At 42.5% G+C, this 16,604-nt stretch overlaps 1 protein-coding gene across 1 annotated transcript; it reads right to left on the reverse strand.

The window, feature by feature from the left end:
• Window positions 1–1,423: 1,423 nt before the first annotated feature.
• LOC147448803 (uncharacterized) lies at window positions 1,424–12,050 on the reverse strand. Its single transcript, XM_086521463.1, has 3 exons — window positions 10,532–12,050; window positions 9,813–10,204; window positions 1,424–3,019 (listed from the first exon to the last, which is right to left on the reverse strand). Exons 1-3 carry the CDS (start codon window positions 12,048–12,050, stop codon window positions 1,424–1,426), a joined length of 3,507 nt encoding a protein of 1,168 aa, XP_086377589.1.
• Window positions 12,051–16,604: the final 4,554 nt, after the last annotated feature.

Consider the following 16,604-nt stretch of genomic DNA (forward strand, 5'->3'; position numbering starts at 1 on the left):
GTGCTTAAACAAAGATCTCTAAGATACGAACCTAATATCTTGGATCCCTCAAACTCAAGTCGCAAGTGGAAAACTCTATTGCATAGAATTACAAAGTCATATAAACACCAAGACATTTAGAAATGTATCCAGATTTTCAAAGAACATTGCCTAAAATGGATCACAAGCATGGCAAAGCTATTGTGTGTTTGTCATAGAAGCAAACAAAATCAAGGACATTATCGTACCACAAATGATCTAAGAGGAAATATCAACGTAGCTCGCTTCATCATGCAATTGGCAATCGGCTTGGAGTTTCTCCATTCCTAAATTAAGGACCGTTTTTCCATCCCAAGGTTGATTATCTCCTGGATTAACAAACAATAGTAGTAAAAAAGGGGGACTTTTTTTAAAATAATACAATTGAAGCACCAAACACAACAATTTATACATACCAGTTATTGCAGCTATGTATGGTACTGCCAAACATGCAAGTTGTTTAGGCAAGTAGATTTGGTAGATCAACTCAGCGAACCTAGAACTCTGGAGGTACTCCCAATCATTGGGAACGGAGTATCCTTCATATCTAGCAAACCATTGAGCATCATCTTCATCTTGGGAAGACACACACTCCTTCCTTACCGAGTAGACATCGTACTCAACATCGGAGGAGTATGCCAAAATACGCAATGTGAAGATATTGATAGATGGCAACTTCCTAAGGTCCGTAGCACATAATTAAGGAAACAAAAAAACCATGAATCTTACTTTATGCCGTGAATTTCTAATTTCATGCACACACACCTGGTCTTGTAGTGCTTGCGGATGGTCCTAACAAATTTTTTGTGCGGCAAAGGTGCACACCAAAAAAGTGGCTCTGCTTAAAATAATGGAAAAAAAAATCAAGGTCCCACAGATAACAGAATAAGTCTCCACATCATGTCTTAATGGTGGACAAAAACATACTAGGATGTGGATGATCTTCTACATTTAATGGAAAGGACACCTCGGAGATGTAAGTCATTTGATCCATGATCTATATACCCAAATAGAAACCACAAAATAGACAATGTGAGGAAGGAACAAAACCTTCACATGACATAGTTTAGTATATGTTATGGAGAGAGGTAGAACATTAATTCACAAAATATTTTATGATTTGAAACATATATAAAGAAGAAGACAATGATGAGAAGGATTGGAGCCTTCATATGGCATTGATTGATATCTCATGGTACATAATGTTTATTGTTAGTGCAATTGTTTTGTAATTACATCAACGTCACGTAGGAGAATTTTCACTCCAATAGTTGAGCGTGCGCGTGACAGTGAAACATAGAATTGTCCATGAGTGAAGACCGGTGTCACCAGGTATAGGCCCAACATGGTAATGCTTTGGCCATGTGACTTATTTATCGTCATACAGAAAGAAGGATTGGAACCTTCATATGGCATTGTTTAATATCTCATGGTACACAATGTTTGTTGTTAGTGCAGTTGTTTCGTTTACATCAATGTCACATAGGAGAATCTTCACTGTAGTGGCTGAACGTGCACGTGACAATGCAACATACAGTTGTCCGTGAGTGAAGACCGGTGTCACCAGGTATAGGCCCAACATGGCAATGCTTTGTCCTTGTGACTTATTTATCGTCATACAAAAAGCCAATCTAACTGGGAACTGCCTCCGTCTAAGAACAAATGGCAACTTTGTACCAGAATGCACAAAACATATTCGAGGAATGAAAACCCGAGTGCCTACCCGTGTACCTGTAATAACTTCTACCTCCAGAACTCTTTCATGAAATGCCTTGCACACCAAGCGTGTCCCATTACATAGACCTCGACTTGGATCAATGTTCCGTAGTAGAATTATTGGGGCATTCATTTTCAACTCCAAGCAATGTGTTGGAAATCCACCACCCAAGGTGAGACTATTTAAAAACTCCATAGAGTATAAGAAAGGATCTTGCATCGAGTTTTCCGCCACGGAGTCAGCACTAAAGTATTGCACAACATCACCTTTCATTGTGTACAGGGCCTTAGCATTGACAATATCAACTTCAGAGTTTTTTGGAGCAAGGATGGCCCGCTCTCTGAAGTATTCTGCATGGACCACATCTTTATCAATTTCTGAATAGATGCAACCTATCAATACATCCAATGAGGATGAAGAAAGCACCATGTGACGGGGGATTTCTATCATTTGTTCATCACCAATTGTCAAAGTCCCATTTCCTACATCCATAAGCCATTCTCTATAGTCAGAATTTGCAACATCACCACCTCCCACACGCATGCTATATGCCAATCTAAGAATCTTCACACGATTCCATAAGTGCGATCGACAAAGTGTAGCATCAACAATGTCAGCATGCGCTCCCTGGAACACCAATAGTAATATCTGTCTGAAATCTCCCCCAAGAAGCAACACTTTTCCACCAAATGGATTTGTTGAGCACATGATATCTTGCAAAGATCTATCCAAAGCTTCGAAGGCATATCGATGCATCATAGGAGCCTCATCCCACACAATCAACTTGCACATTCTAAGCAATTTAGCAAGTTGACCCTGAATAGGGATATTGCATGTGCTACAACTATCAAGGTCCAAGGGTATCTTGAATCTAGAACGTGCAGTGTGTCCATTTCGTAATAGCAATGCTGAAATACCAAAAGATGCTGTGGCCAATGCAACTTCTCCTTCTCCACGCACACGTGACAACAAACAATTATATAAATAAGTTTTCCCAGTCCCTGCAGGACCATCTAGGAAAAAAATAGCCCCACCATCAATAGTCAGTCCATGCAACACTGCCTCAAAAGAAATCCTTTGATCTTCATTTAGACTCTGCTCCATTTCACGTGACACGGATAGCTCTTTCATTGTGTCAAGGCATTGCTCTTGGAAAAGCAAGCTATTTTCATCACGTGTCACAAAGCGTTCATCAGGCATTGGAATTCCAAAAAATTCAGCTAAACTTCGTCCAAAAGTACCAAGAATGTTATGCAAATCTCTCAATGCATACCCTTCAGCAACCTGTGTACAACCATCTAACGACTCATATCTCATCTCCAACATGTTGATGGGGGCTTTTCACAAGCCAAGCTCCCATACCCCTCTTCTCTCGTCCCCACCCCATGGAAACCTCCTCTTAGGGAGGGAGTGATAAAAGGCATTGGAAAAAAGTAAGAAAAAATAAAGTATGATTATGTAAATATATGAGAAAGGTAAAATAGGCCACCTCATGCCTGCGGGGTAGCCCATCCCCACCTTGCCTCCTTTTTCTTCACTGTTGCCCCGCCGTGTGTCCCTTTTCCTCTCCTCCACTCAAAAGGTCAACCCCCTCTCTCTTCCCCTTGTCCTTTCCCCTTTCTCTCTCCCCTCAAGCTACCCCACCTCTCACCAATAATGCATTATAACTCACCAATAATGTACCCTAACTCACATGCAACTTATGATATCTTCCAAAATAGTATAACCCACCCCCCCTTTCTCTCTCCTATCATATCCCATGACCCAAATACCCCCTCTCTCTCTAAAGGGTGCCATGTCTCTTGTCTTGTAGCTAAATAACCTCCCCCACACTCACACACACTCAGTTTCACTGAAAAAGGTGTCCACAGACCCATCCCCACCCGGTGGTTACCTGATTTTTCTTGTGTTCACACACATCTGCACACAGATTCACCTTTGAACACACTCCCCTCTCTCCCCTTTCGTAATTACTTTGTTCTCCATGTCACCTCTTACTTTTTTTCATCAACCCATCTCTCTCTCTTAGTCTCTCCCTCATGAGACTGCTGTTTTGACACATATACACACAGCCAGACAAGTGGGGCCCACAGTCACATGGCCTATGTAGATAATGATTTCTTCATTTCTAAATTCTAGAATTTCTCCCCCCTCCTCCCCTATATAAAGAGGGGTCACCATCACACTGAAAACACAGACAACATCACCAAAGAACGCACTATGCACTGTGTGCCAGTGCACACACACACACCCACACCATCACCATCACCGCAATCACCATGCTTGTCTTGAGCATGACTTCTACACCCTTGGCTATGGAAGATGAAGGGCAACTAAATGAAGGATGATGGCCATAACCCTCGTGCGAGTCTTCGCCATCAACTCCCACCTATCCGCCATGTGCTCTACCACTCTCTCCCTTCTCATTCCCCTACCCTATGCTCCCAATTTCATCAAATTATTCTCTAAATAAAGCTTGAGGTTTTGTGAGTATGTTTTCTTGCAATGTTTTACCCATGTCAGGTGTGCGGAATCGCCACCTAGTCTTGTGTTTGGAGTGAGCTTGTGTATGTGTGAAGGGTGTGCGGATTCGCCATCCTTTTGTGGTGCCTAAGTACTAAGCCGCTATACCCCCTCCCTCACTCTCTCTCTCTCTCTCTCTCTCTCTCTCTCTCTCTCTCTCTCTCTCTCTCTCTCTCTGTCACTTGATCTCATTCCCTTTCCTCTTCATCACTACTCCCAAGCATCCATCTCTCTTGGATGAAAACTTTGTTATGGTGGTGTGTTGTTTGCGTCCTAGCCGCTGAAGCTAGGTGGTGCCCCCTGTTTGCTTTACCATGACAGGCTCGAGGCGCTCCATTCGGTCCCTGGTGTTTTAGAGGCCGTCGGGGTTCGGGGTTCGCTTTGCTCCCTTCATTTGGTGCCCCCACGGAGGAACTTTTCATGAAACCCTTCAGTTTACAAGACTGAAACCCCTAAGATATTGTGAATGGATGAATGGCTAGCAGGATTTGCTAATTGGACGACAGAAGAAGAAGAGCTCCAAGCACAATTATACGAACTCCGCATCTCCATCGAAGCTCGAGTGCCAGGCGTAACGGTAATCAATTTGTAGTGGGAGAGTCAACCAACACGCCAAACCCAGTGGATATACATAGGCCAAGTGACAAGAATAAGAAGGAGAAGGTCGAAACCATGTCCGCAACCTACAACCAACCCACAACAACAAAATGGAAGGAGTTCTACACAATAGAGAATCAACACTATTCTACTTTGAGAATCGGGTAACTCAAGTCACCGAGGTAATTATCACAGTCAGTTTTCAAGTCGCACCTGATGCTGCAGCACAGATAACGGAATCATTGGCTCACACTCTCACTAGAGAAACTAGGGATCTATTGAGTTTGTTTCAGGAAAGAACACCACCCTCTCCCACAAGCTTGGACAGTGACTAAGCACCTCTAAGCTTCACATGAATCAGTACAACCTACCTCAAGACAGATCACACATACCAACACGTGTACGCTCAATCAAGGTAATACTGGATTTGAAGGCTCACTACCAGCACGTCATTGACACCATGCCGGGTGGGGAGCGGTTTTTGGAGGTTCTAGCATCAGATCAACCATTTGTCTTACCTTTGGTACAAGGCAATGTACCGTTTGAAGTTTTAATCTATGTCCTAGTATAAGAGGGTATACACACCTCCTTGTAAAGAAGAAAAAAAACTTTTGCAAGCTAAGCAGTGTGTCTTTCTAGCTCTCTCTCAGTAATCATGGCAAGTGTAGCATTTCCAACATTTAAAGGAAAGAAGGGGGAAGATTTGGTAACAGACTTCCTAGATGACTTTGAAGTAGCATGTGTAGTGAGAAACAAAGATACGGATGAATCCCGGGTTAGAATCTTTAAGAATCTCATGAAGCTAGAAGCTAGATCATGGTACAATGCACTTCCACAAGCAACCAAGGATGAATGGGAACCCTTAAAAACCGCTTTTAAGAGGCGCTTTGGGGGAGGTACCACTTCAGAAAAGTTGTGGGACAAGTTGAGAGACTTGAAGCAGGAGGGTCTTTTAGAATATGCCACATATGAGTCCAAATTTGTGGATTTGTGGAAACGGTGGGTTGAGTCACTGGCAAGGGGGGAAGATGCACCCGATTTCCTAAAAAACGATCGGTTCACGCATGGCTTATGGCCGCTTCTCAAGGAGAAGGTGAAAGGTAGATTGCCGGCTACGTACGAGTTAGCCGTTGAGATTGCTCGCCTTAAGGACAAGAAGCTGCAAATGAAAGCCAAAGAAATCGAGTCAATAGAAGCAGGAACATCGCGTCAACCAGCAACTATGACAACCACCATTCCACCACCACCACCGGCTCTTGGGGTAAGAGATGACCAACAAGATATGTTGGCCCATATTACTGACCAACTTCAGAGTTTGTCTGTCCACTTAATACAGCAAGGGAGGAGTCAAGAAAGAGATCAAGACCCTGGAAGAGCACGATGACAAAACAGAGAGTATCAATGCTACAACTGCGGAGAAGACGGTCACGGTATGTACTACTGTCCCAAACCACGACAAAACTATAATAGAGGAGGTAGGAGGAACCAATTGTCACCCCCTAGAGAAAGAACACCCCCACCCCGAGCACCAGCCCCACCAACACAAATTCTACGTCCGCCACAATCACCACTTACAAACATCCTACGCCCACCATCAATTGGTACCCGCACACCAAGTATCATTGGTCTTGCAGAAGAGGTCAAGATGAAGGTAACCGAAGAAGGATCAAGCGAGAAGTTTATTCAAAGAACTGAAGTAGTGGAACAAGAGGTTAAAGAATCAAAAGATGCTACCCAGGTGGGGGAGGTAAGTCAAGAAAATTGTGTTACAAATGTGAGTACATCTTTAACCTTGAATGAAATAGGCACCAAAGCGATCAATCGACAACATTAGGCAGGAAGGGTAAGAAGGTGTAAAGTCTTGATTAGGCCTCGTCAGAGTAAGAGGAATGCAAAGGGCATGAAAGATACAAGACAAGAGGAAGACCAGCCTGCTAGCAAGGCTTTGCAGAAGGTGGACAACATATCAAGCAAAGGGGAGGGCTTTGAAAATGGAAGCCTGTGCACCACCATGGACCCAGGACAGTGTAGCAAGCTAAAGGAATCTTGCATCAAGGCTGTTTCACTTAAGGACCATAACGAAGAGGTAAGTATGATTGAAGGTTTGGAGTTGGCTATTGCTCTAGAGGCTTGGCAGCCGAGCAAGACTTTATTGTGTAGTGTTATAGACTTGGAGATGGGTAATGCCTCTAGTCTACTGAAGGGTGTTATAAACTTGGAGATGGGTAATGCCTCCAGTGTATGTGAGGATGTTCATAGTAAGTTTGATGATCAATATGCTGCCAACCTTTTAAGGATGTTCCAAACTCCTCCACAACACAACATTGTGTTTGCATGGGATGCATCAGACCTATGGCTATGGCTAGCCGCTATAACATATAGAGAGAAGATCAGCATGGAGATAAAAGCAAAGGAGCCATGGATAGACAAAAGCCTGATAGAATGCAAGAATGAAGACCTCATTCGCAATTTGGTACAATTTTTTACAAATAGTGCATCCTCTCTTTGGAGAAAGGTAAGTGGATTACGCTTGAATTTAAGCCGCAAGGTAGGTGGCTTGCTATTAGCATCAGTAAAGGAAGCTGACATGTTTGAGCACACCCAAAAGAAGCATGATATGCTTGCAGTTTTTTCTAATGGCAGTAAGCAGGATTCTGAAGACAACTTGAGCTCACCACACCAACAAGGCGGCCATATATGGTGAATTCTTGGTACACTCTTGGGAATCATAATTTTCAGTTCTGTCTTTGCAGGAGCCAAGATGCTCATTTCCCCTCTCGCTACTGGTGGTTACAAATTTGATCCAATTTGGCATGCAAATTTTATTGTTCGGACACTGCAAACAATGATCCTATTTTTCACTTGGGATCCAGGAGGACATTGGCACAAAGTTCTAGAAGCCATGGGCTTCCCCTTTAATCAACTAACACTATTCCAAGGAACAAGTTATCACTCGGACCTGTTACAGATTCATGAATATCCCAGAAATCTCACCAATGGCCAAATGGAATGGCTAGTTCAGAAGGCAACTCGATATCGGATCCTACAACTAAGCGGAAGAAGAAACAGAGCTAGAGACATGAATCCCTCTAGCCAAAAGGGGAGGGCTAATGATGGGGGCTTTTCACAAGCCAAGCTCCCATACCCCTCTTCTCTCGTCCCCACCCCATGGAAACCTCCTCTTAGGGAGGGAGTGATAGAAGGCATTGGAAAAAAGTAAGAAAAAATAAAGTATGATTATGTAAATATATGAGAAAGGTAAAATAAGCCACCTCATGCCTGTGGGGCAGCCCATCCCCACCTTGCCTCCTTTTTCTTCATTGTTGCCCCGCCGTGTGTCCCTTTTCCTCTCCTCCACTCAAAAGGTCAACCCCCTCTCTCTTCCCCTTGTCCTTTCCCCTTTCTCTCTCCCCTCAAGCTACCCCACCTCTCACCTATAATGCATTATAACTCACCAATAATGCACCCTAACTCACATGCAACTTATGCTATCTTCCAAAATAGTATACCCCACCCCCCCTTTCTCTCTCCTATCATATCCAATGACCCAAATACCCCCCTCTCTCTAAAGGGCACCATGTCTCTTGTCTTGTAGCTAAATAACCTCCCCCACACTCACACACACTCGGTTTCACTGAAAAAGGTGCCCACAGACCCATCCCCACCCGGTGGTTACCTGATTTTTCTTGTGTTCACACACATCTGCACACAGATTCACCTCTGAACACACTCCCCTCTCTCCCCTCTTGTAATTACTTTATTCTCCATGTCACCTCTCACTTTTTTTCATCAACCCATCTCTCTCTCTTAGTCTCTCTCTCATGAGACTGTTGTTTTGGAACATATACACATAGCCAGACAAGTGGGGCCCAAAGTCACATGGCCTATGTAGATAATGATTTCTTCATTTCTAAATTCTAGAATTTCTCCCCCCTCCTCCCCTATATAAAGAGGGGTCACCATCACACTAAAAACACACACAACATCACCAAAGAACACACTATGCACTGTGTGCCAGTGCACACACACACACCCACACCATCACCATCACCGCAATCACCATGCTTGTCTTGAGCATGACTTCTACACCCTTGGCTATGGAAGATGAAGGGCAACTAAATGAAGGATGATGTCCATAACCCTCGTGCGAGTCTTCGCCATCAACTCCCACCTATCCGCCATGTGCTCTACCACTCTCTCCCTTCTCATTCCCCTACCCTATGCTCCCAATTTCATCAAATTATTCTCTAAATAAAGCTTGAGGTTTTGTGAGTATGTTTTCTTGCAATGTTTTACCCATGTCAGGTGTGCGGAATCGCCACCTAGTCTTGTGTTTGGAGTGAGCTTGTGTATGTGTGAAGGGTGTGCGGATTCGCCATCCTTTTGTGGTGCCTAAGTACTAAGCCGCTATACCCCCTCCCTCACTCTCTCTCTCTCTCTCTCTCTCTCTCTCTCTCTCTCTCACTTGATCTCATTCCCTTTCCTCTTCATCACTACTCCCAAGCATCCATCTCTCTTGGATGAAAACTTTGTTATGGTGGTGTGTTGTTTGCGTCCTAGCCGCTGAGGCTAGGTGGTGCCCCCTGTTTTCTTTACCATGATAGGCCTGAGGCGCTCCATTCGGTCCCCGGTGTTTTAGAGGCCGTCGGGGTTCGGGGTTTGCTTTGCTCCCTTCAATGTGTTGATAGTCCTCATACAAAAAACGTCGAAATCTTTCCCATAAGAGATGAGGGGAGGAGGGTTCACAAAACAATAGAATGGTCACAAACAAATGTCTCAATTGCAAACCTATATGTGTACTGCAAGCTTCCTCCATGCATCCGAACCATTCCCCATCATCTTCCAAGATACCCCTTGCAATGCATGATGCCTTGAATGTTGGAAACAATACACCATTTGCGGAGCGTAGATCCTCAAATGATTTACATCCTTTACAAATAGTCAAAAGCAAACGAACATAATATCGTTCACCTGCAGAGGGCTGCACAAAATACATCTGCCCAATAGTGTCCCCACGACGTCTCTTTGTCCATTTCTTGGAACCCGAATTCCACACCCACTTTTGAGGAAAATCAATGTACAAACTATCGTTTGCTTCAAGATTCTCCAAGTTGCATGTGAACCACTCTATCAAAGTGGTCTTCTCTGCATTATCTCTTTGCAAGCCATCATTAAGTCTATCATTATCTCGAAAAGTCACCATTTGACCAGCCGGAACATGCACGCTCAATCTTTGAACAACTGGTGCGTCATTGTGCAAAGGATATTCAAAAATTTTCCAACAAGACTGAGATGCAGATACATAGCGTCCATCCGTGTACATGTCTATCTCATCAATGTGCACCCTTTCTGCATCACGTACCGATGTATGGAATCTTACAATTGCCCTATCATGCCCCTTGTAGATGTACTTATAGACATACTTGACGGCTGAAATTGTCGAGCATACCTCAACATTGATATGCGCACTAAATAGTGTTGACAAAACAAGATTATATGGCACAACCCATCAGTTATCAATAGTAGAACCCCTAACCTTGGCGGTGAACCCATTGTTTCGTCGCACATAAATGGGGTAGCCATTATTATCCATGCTTGTTTGCTCACAAAATGAACGTGGATATTTTCTAATACATCGGCCATCAACCATGCAAGGAGATGAACTATTGAACTCACCGCATGGACCATGAATGTTACAACTAACAATGATATCATGCAGCACTGGAAATCGATTTTTATCTGGCAGCTCTGCACAAACCATCTTGTCATAGTGAAATGTTGATTGAGGCTTACATCGAGGATCTAGAATCAATAATGTATGAGAATGTGGCAAGCCTCTCTTTTGGAACTCCACGACAGACATGTAAGCCACCACTTTCCCAAAAATATCTTTCTTTAAGACATACTTCATCATGCTCGAGTGTTTCAAGAAGAAAACCCTGGTGGTTACGTCTGGTCGATCAGAGGAAACCTGCCTTGGAAGTAATGCCTCATTTATTTCTGGCCATTTCGGGTTACATGTGAATGTGATAAATAGGTCTGGATTTCCCTTTGCACGCACAATTGCCATTGCATCTTGATACAATTGGTACATGTGCCGAGGGCTGCCTATAAAAGATGAGGGTAAGACAATTCTTCGACCTGCACACCGTCCAGCTACAGCATCACTCCCAGACAAATGCACCATGTCAACCAAGCCTGCATACAATTCTGCCCTCAACGTCTGCTGATTTGTACGGACCCATGCAAGACGACATTCCTCAATGGCACAATATGCATCAACCATAAATTGTTGAAGTAAATGACCCCCATGAAGCAAGCATGACTCTGTATCATCACGAACCTGTAGCCGATATGCATAGTACTCTCTTTGAGTGACACAATGTCGACCAACCAAGGCATCCAAAGGGCCATGCACATTATCATAAGGAAGCTTGATATGCCATCCATCTTCTCCCCGTGGAAAGAGAAGAACATACAATAGTGGCATGTACGACCTATGTAGATTTGAAATCCTTTGCAACCTTCCATTTTGACAATGTATCACAATGTCTCGATGGCCAACTGTTTGTACATCCCCTTGACCTGGCATAATTGCAGCAACCTCATTGCCAACAGGTATCAAGTACTGCCTAGAAGTATTTCTATTCTCACAAATTGTCATTTTGATCTCCACACCAGGACTGTCACGTAACATTCTACCAACATTATAGAAGGCATTCGCATACGGATTATATGATCGCATCATCATTGATAATGCTTCAAGAGTGGACAAATTCAAACCATCCAAGGCACTCATACGATTCCGAACCTCATGCTCAGTATCATATACATATATCTGTGCAAATTTTGGAGCCCCTGCTTCATGTGGTAGCAAAGAACCAATTCGATGGTACACACCGCCATGTACACGAAAGAAATATGCACTAGACCTACCCATCAATGTCTCATCAATGGTAGCTCCAAGAGATGCAAATGCCATAACACTATTGTAACTCCTGATGTTTCTTCTGAAAGACCTACTCAAAGCATCACTATTAGTGAGTAGCCTCTCCAATACATCTGGCGGTCTTGCAAGAGGAAAGAGGGATACTTTTCCACCTTTGCAACAATATTTTCCCATTGATGGTGTATCTTCCTTCTTCATTTCACACGGCCAAAGACGTGCACCACAAAACTCACAGAAGGAGGACATGGTTCCTGTATGATTTGTAGGCAATGAGACATGTATCAATGGTAGCATGGAAAGGTGGACACCTCGTAAACATGGATAGGCATGTAGAATGCAAGAAATTCCTCCAAGTGATGTGTCATGAACATACGGGACCTGTTCCTCATTTTGAGCGTCTATGAGAGGGCAAAAGTGTCCGTCATGTTGATGGCGCTGTTGTCTTATGTTGGAGGTGTGTTGCCTTGCCCGTTGTCGACGATATCTTCTTGTCGCATCCAAACATGAAAGAGTGTGCTGTCTTGGTCCTTGTCCTTGCATGAAAGTTTGCAAAGGAACTTGTGGAATAGTAACATCACCATGGATAGAACCCTCCACAAATGTGGAGGGACTCCTACCACGACCATGGCCATTTGTTGAGCATGGCAAGGCATCCTCTAGCAAGTATATCGTACGTTGTATAGCGAGTTGACGTCGATAATTTCGTGCAACCTTCCGGCGTGCACGCACATGAGAGGAATGACTTGTAGATTCAGGAAGACAAAGGCATGTGTCCCTTGTCCTCATAAATGCTTCTGTCAAGCAACAGAGAAAACACTAAGTTCATAATGAGTGCAGAAGTTTTATCATTTTAGTTACTCCCAAATGCAAGCATAAAATATCCTCAATACATCATAGTATTAATTAAAGTAGTGTACTTAAGGTAGGGAAGTTCATTATCTATACTAACTTCCAAATGCAAGCATATAATACCCTCAACACATCATATTAATTGGAGTATTATACCCAAGGAAGGAATAAAGAGTGCGCATGAGTTCAAGGCTTGTCTGATATATCCTTTCTATTGCTTTAACAAACCTTTCCTTTCACGCATCCTCTCACTTCTTCTATCAGTAAGATATATTAAATTTAATAGACGTCATAGGATAAATTGAATATGAAATGACACCATTGGAGTTGAAGACTCAGTTGTGAGACGTCTTGAAGGTTATTTAGCATCTCCTATCATTGGTTCTCTGTATGACATCAAGAACAGATTTTTCATGGGTTCTTGCATGAAGAAGGAGAGAAAGGTTGAACCACCCAAGTGTGCTAAGAGTGGTTTTGTGGTTTTCTCACCCAATGTGGTAGATTGGCTTTTCCAATTCCTTTTCCAAATATTGTAGGTTGGTTCTCCCAATTCACATTAAAGTAGTATGCTTAGGTATCAAGACTCATCGGCAAGTCTATTAGGATTGCCCGTATGACATTCAAAACCTGCCCCGTAATGGGGTCTTCCTATTGTGCTACAAAACGTGCCTATCATGGCTACCTGTATGAAGAAGAAGAGGAATCTTAAAGTTTGGTAGATTGGTTATCAGAGTTTCTTGCCCCATTGCAATAGACTGGCTCTCCCATCTCCCTCTCCATTTTTTTTGACTGCTATGCTAAGAGCAAGAGTTTCAAGGGGTCTTGCTTGTCTCATGCAATATTTCTCAGAATAACGTAAATGAGGTAAGGAGTTCTACGTTTTCCACTGTAATATGAGGAATCACTTGGGTTTCCTTCGAAATGGAAAATTTTGGGGTTAGTTTTGGTCACAAATTTTCTTGACCGCTCTACCTCTCTCTCTCTCTCTCTCTCTCTCTCTCTCTCTCTCTCTCTCTCTCTCTATATATATATATATATATATATATATATATATATATATATATATATATATATATATATATATATATATATATATATATATATATATATATATATACCTCACAATGCTAGGAATTGCATGTGCCATGTGTTTTTTTTTTGAAATGCAAAATGCCTATTGTCATGAGTGTGAATCATGCACTTGCATGATGTTAAGATATGTTGAGATGAGGTTGTATTCTCCCTGTGTGTGTGTGTGTGTGTGTGTGTGTGTGTGTGTATGTGCACGCTTCACAAGGCTAGGAATTGCATGTTTCATGTGTAAAAAAAAAGAAATAGAGCGGCTTTTCTCATGAGCGTGAATCATGCACTTGCCTGATGCTTGGAGATGTTGAGACGAGGTTCCATTGGGCCTCTTTTAGCAGTTCAATGGTCCCGAAGGCTATGGTGCAAAGGTGTAGAGAGGTAGCTAGTGGTCAAAAGTGATTGAGAGAGAGAGAGAGAGAGAGAGAGAGAGAGAGAGAGAGAGAGAGAGAGAGAGAGAGAGAGAGAGAGAGAGAGATGTTTTAGCAGGGTGATAGACTAAATCACTCCAAAAGAAATCAAAAAGCTCTCAAGTATTGTAGCATTGATATTTTTTATCCAAGTGCTCAAAAAAGATCTATGTTTAGTGTAATCCCACCTAACTTTTACTTTTGAATTTACTTTTGAAATCATTATTTGAAGCTGAGAAAACCTACAAAGACATAGAGGATAGCTCGTGGCCAAAAGTGGCTATGATAGAAAGAGGGAGGGGGGAGGGAGACAGTTGTCTCAAAAGCTATAATTTTCCTTTAAACATTGTTCAAACCTAGGTTTAGTGCATTCTCACTTGCAAATTTGGAATTCACCTCTAAATTCCAACTGGAAAGCAAGAACACCTCCAAAGCTCAAAAAAAACTTCAAATATAGGCAAGGGTTTCCCTTTGCCACCACCCATCTTCACCACTCACATTTTGGGAAAAATCATTGTGTATTGGAGTGCTCCAAGATTGGTTTAGTGTACTTCCATCCATGGATATCTTATTTAAAAAAAGAGGGCCAAATAATCTCAATCATGATAAAGTCAACCACACAATATTGATTGTAGGTGAGACCATTTGAACCATCACCCAATTAAAGGCTTTTGCTTCTCTTTCTGGTCCCAAGTGAAAACACACCATGTCAAAAGACCACCACTCATTGACACACAGGAAAAATCCAAGTTTATTGCAATCCCACCTATGAATTTTGAGATCCACCTCTAAGATTTCACCTCAAGGTGATAGCACCTACGAAAGGTGATAGCAGCCATGAAACTCAAAGTACCCATGTTTTGGAGAAAAGGATCCTAACTTAAGTGCAATCCCACCTATGAAGTTTGAGATTTATCTCTAAATTTCACCCCAAGGTGATAGAACGCATGAAACTCGGAGGAATTTAACTTAGAAATCTCCAAATATAGTGGAGGGCTGGCCTAATTCGTCGTGCCCTTCATCATCAATGTTTTGAAAAAAAACATTTGGCTATGAGAGCTCTAAAAGATCAGCTTAGTGTAGTCCCACTAACAAATTTTAATATTTACCTTGAGATTTTCATTTTGACCTTGAGAACACCATAAGGTGATTGCACTCACGAAACGCAAAGAAAATGCAATGTCAAGAGGACCATTTTAGTGTAATCCCACTTGAAAAATTATGATATTTACGCCTAAAAATTGTAATTTTTAAATTTTCATTTAGTTTAGACCTTGAAATCCCAAGTCAAAGGTGAGAATGGCATACAGTTTAGAGAAAACCTTCAAATTTAGTCAAGATTTTCCTCCGCCTTTATCGCCTCGAATTCACTCGTGCTGCCTTGGATTTGCTCACTCTTTGCCTCGGATTTGCTTGCCTTCAACCTTGGACTTGGCTTCTTGCTTTGGGCCTTGTCAATGCCAAAAACCAATATATGGAATTAGCATCTTATTTTATCTCTCTCTCTCTCTCTCTCTCTCTCTCTCTCTCTCTCACACACACACACACACACACACACACACACACACACACACACACACACACACACACACACACACACACACAATGTGTTCGGGAAAAATGTGTCTCAGCTTAACATTGTACCATTTTCTACCATTATAATAATAGACTTAGTTGTGGTGCAACTATGTCCACTATCACACGGCTTCCTAAGCTTATACACCAATTCCGCCCCAAGATCGAGGAAAACAATGCAAAAACACCCTAGTTTCCAAACTTTCCCCTTGTTAATAAAAAGTCCCGGTTGAGGGCAAGGGGAGAAGGCGAAATTCCACCCCAAAATAGAGAAAACGTAGTGCAAAACTCTGGAAAACAACCAATTTTTAAAAAAACTTTTGATCTAGCAATCGGAAAGCGCCAATTGGGGGCAAGGGGAAAAGGTGAAACTCCACCCCAAAAAATTTGAGAAAAATAGTGCAAGCTTGGCAATAACTTGAGGGCAAAGGGAAAAGGCCAAACTCCGCCCCAAAAGCACGGGTGCAAGACAATCGTCAAAGTACATGGGTTCGCCTCGCAACAATGTTTGGAAAAAATGTGTCCCAGCTTAATATTGTGTGGTTCTCAATGTCAAAAATGCCAATCGAGGGCATTTACAGTTAGTGTTCTCTTTCTAGAGTGCCTGGCACACCAATAAGGCATTATATGTAAACTTTTATTAAAAAAATTCCCCTTGGCAAATTAAAGGAAAGGAAATTTGTATGAATGAAAAACGGTTTTCTATACTCCAAAAGCAAGGTGAGGGCAAGGGGAAAAGGCCAAATTCTGCCCCAAAAGCATGGATGTGAGATAGCGGTCAAAGTACATGGGTCCACCTCCCATGGGCTGTAGTGTTCAAGAAAAATGAGTTTCAACACAATATTGTATCGTTCTCAATTTCAAAAATGCCGATTGAGGGCAA

Source organism: Adiantum capillus-veneris, chromosome 10 (genome assembly GCF_014529385.1).
Source record: "Adiantum capillus-veneris isolate H3 chromosome 10, ASM1452938v2, whole genome shotgun sequence".
NCBI classification, from domain to species: domain Eukaryota; kingdom Viridiplantae; phylum Streptophyta; class Polypodiopsida; order Polypodiales; family Pteridaceae; genus Adiantum; species Adiantum capillus-veneris.

Bases quoted from the DNA above. Each gene is read 5' to 3' on its own strand.
- LOC147448803 (XM_086521463.1), bottom strand. From the start codon at position 12,050: ATGTCCTCCTTCTGTGAGTTTTGTGGTGCACGTCTTTGGCCGTGTGAA. The intron at 10,205-10,531 runs GTGAGTTCAATA...TACGTGATGCAG, and splicing joins TAACATTCATGGTCCATGCG to AAAGGGTGCACATTGATGAG. The intron at 3,020-9,812 runs GTTCGTTTGCTT...GGTTGTACACAG, and splicing joins CTGCAGGTGAACGATATTAT to GTTGCTGAAGGGTATGCATT.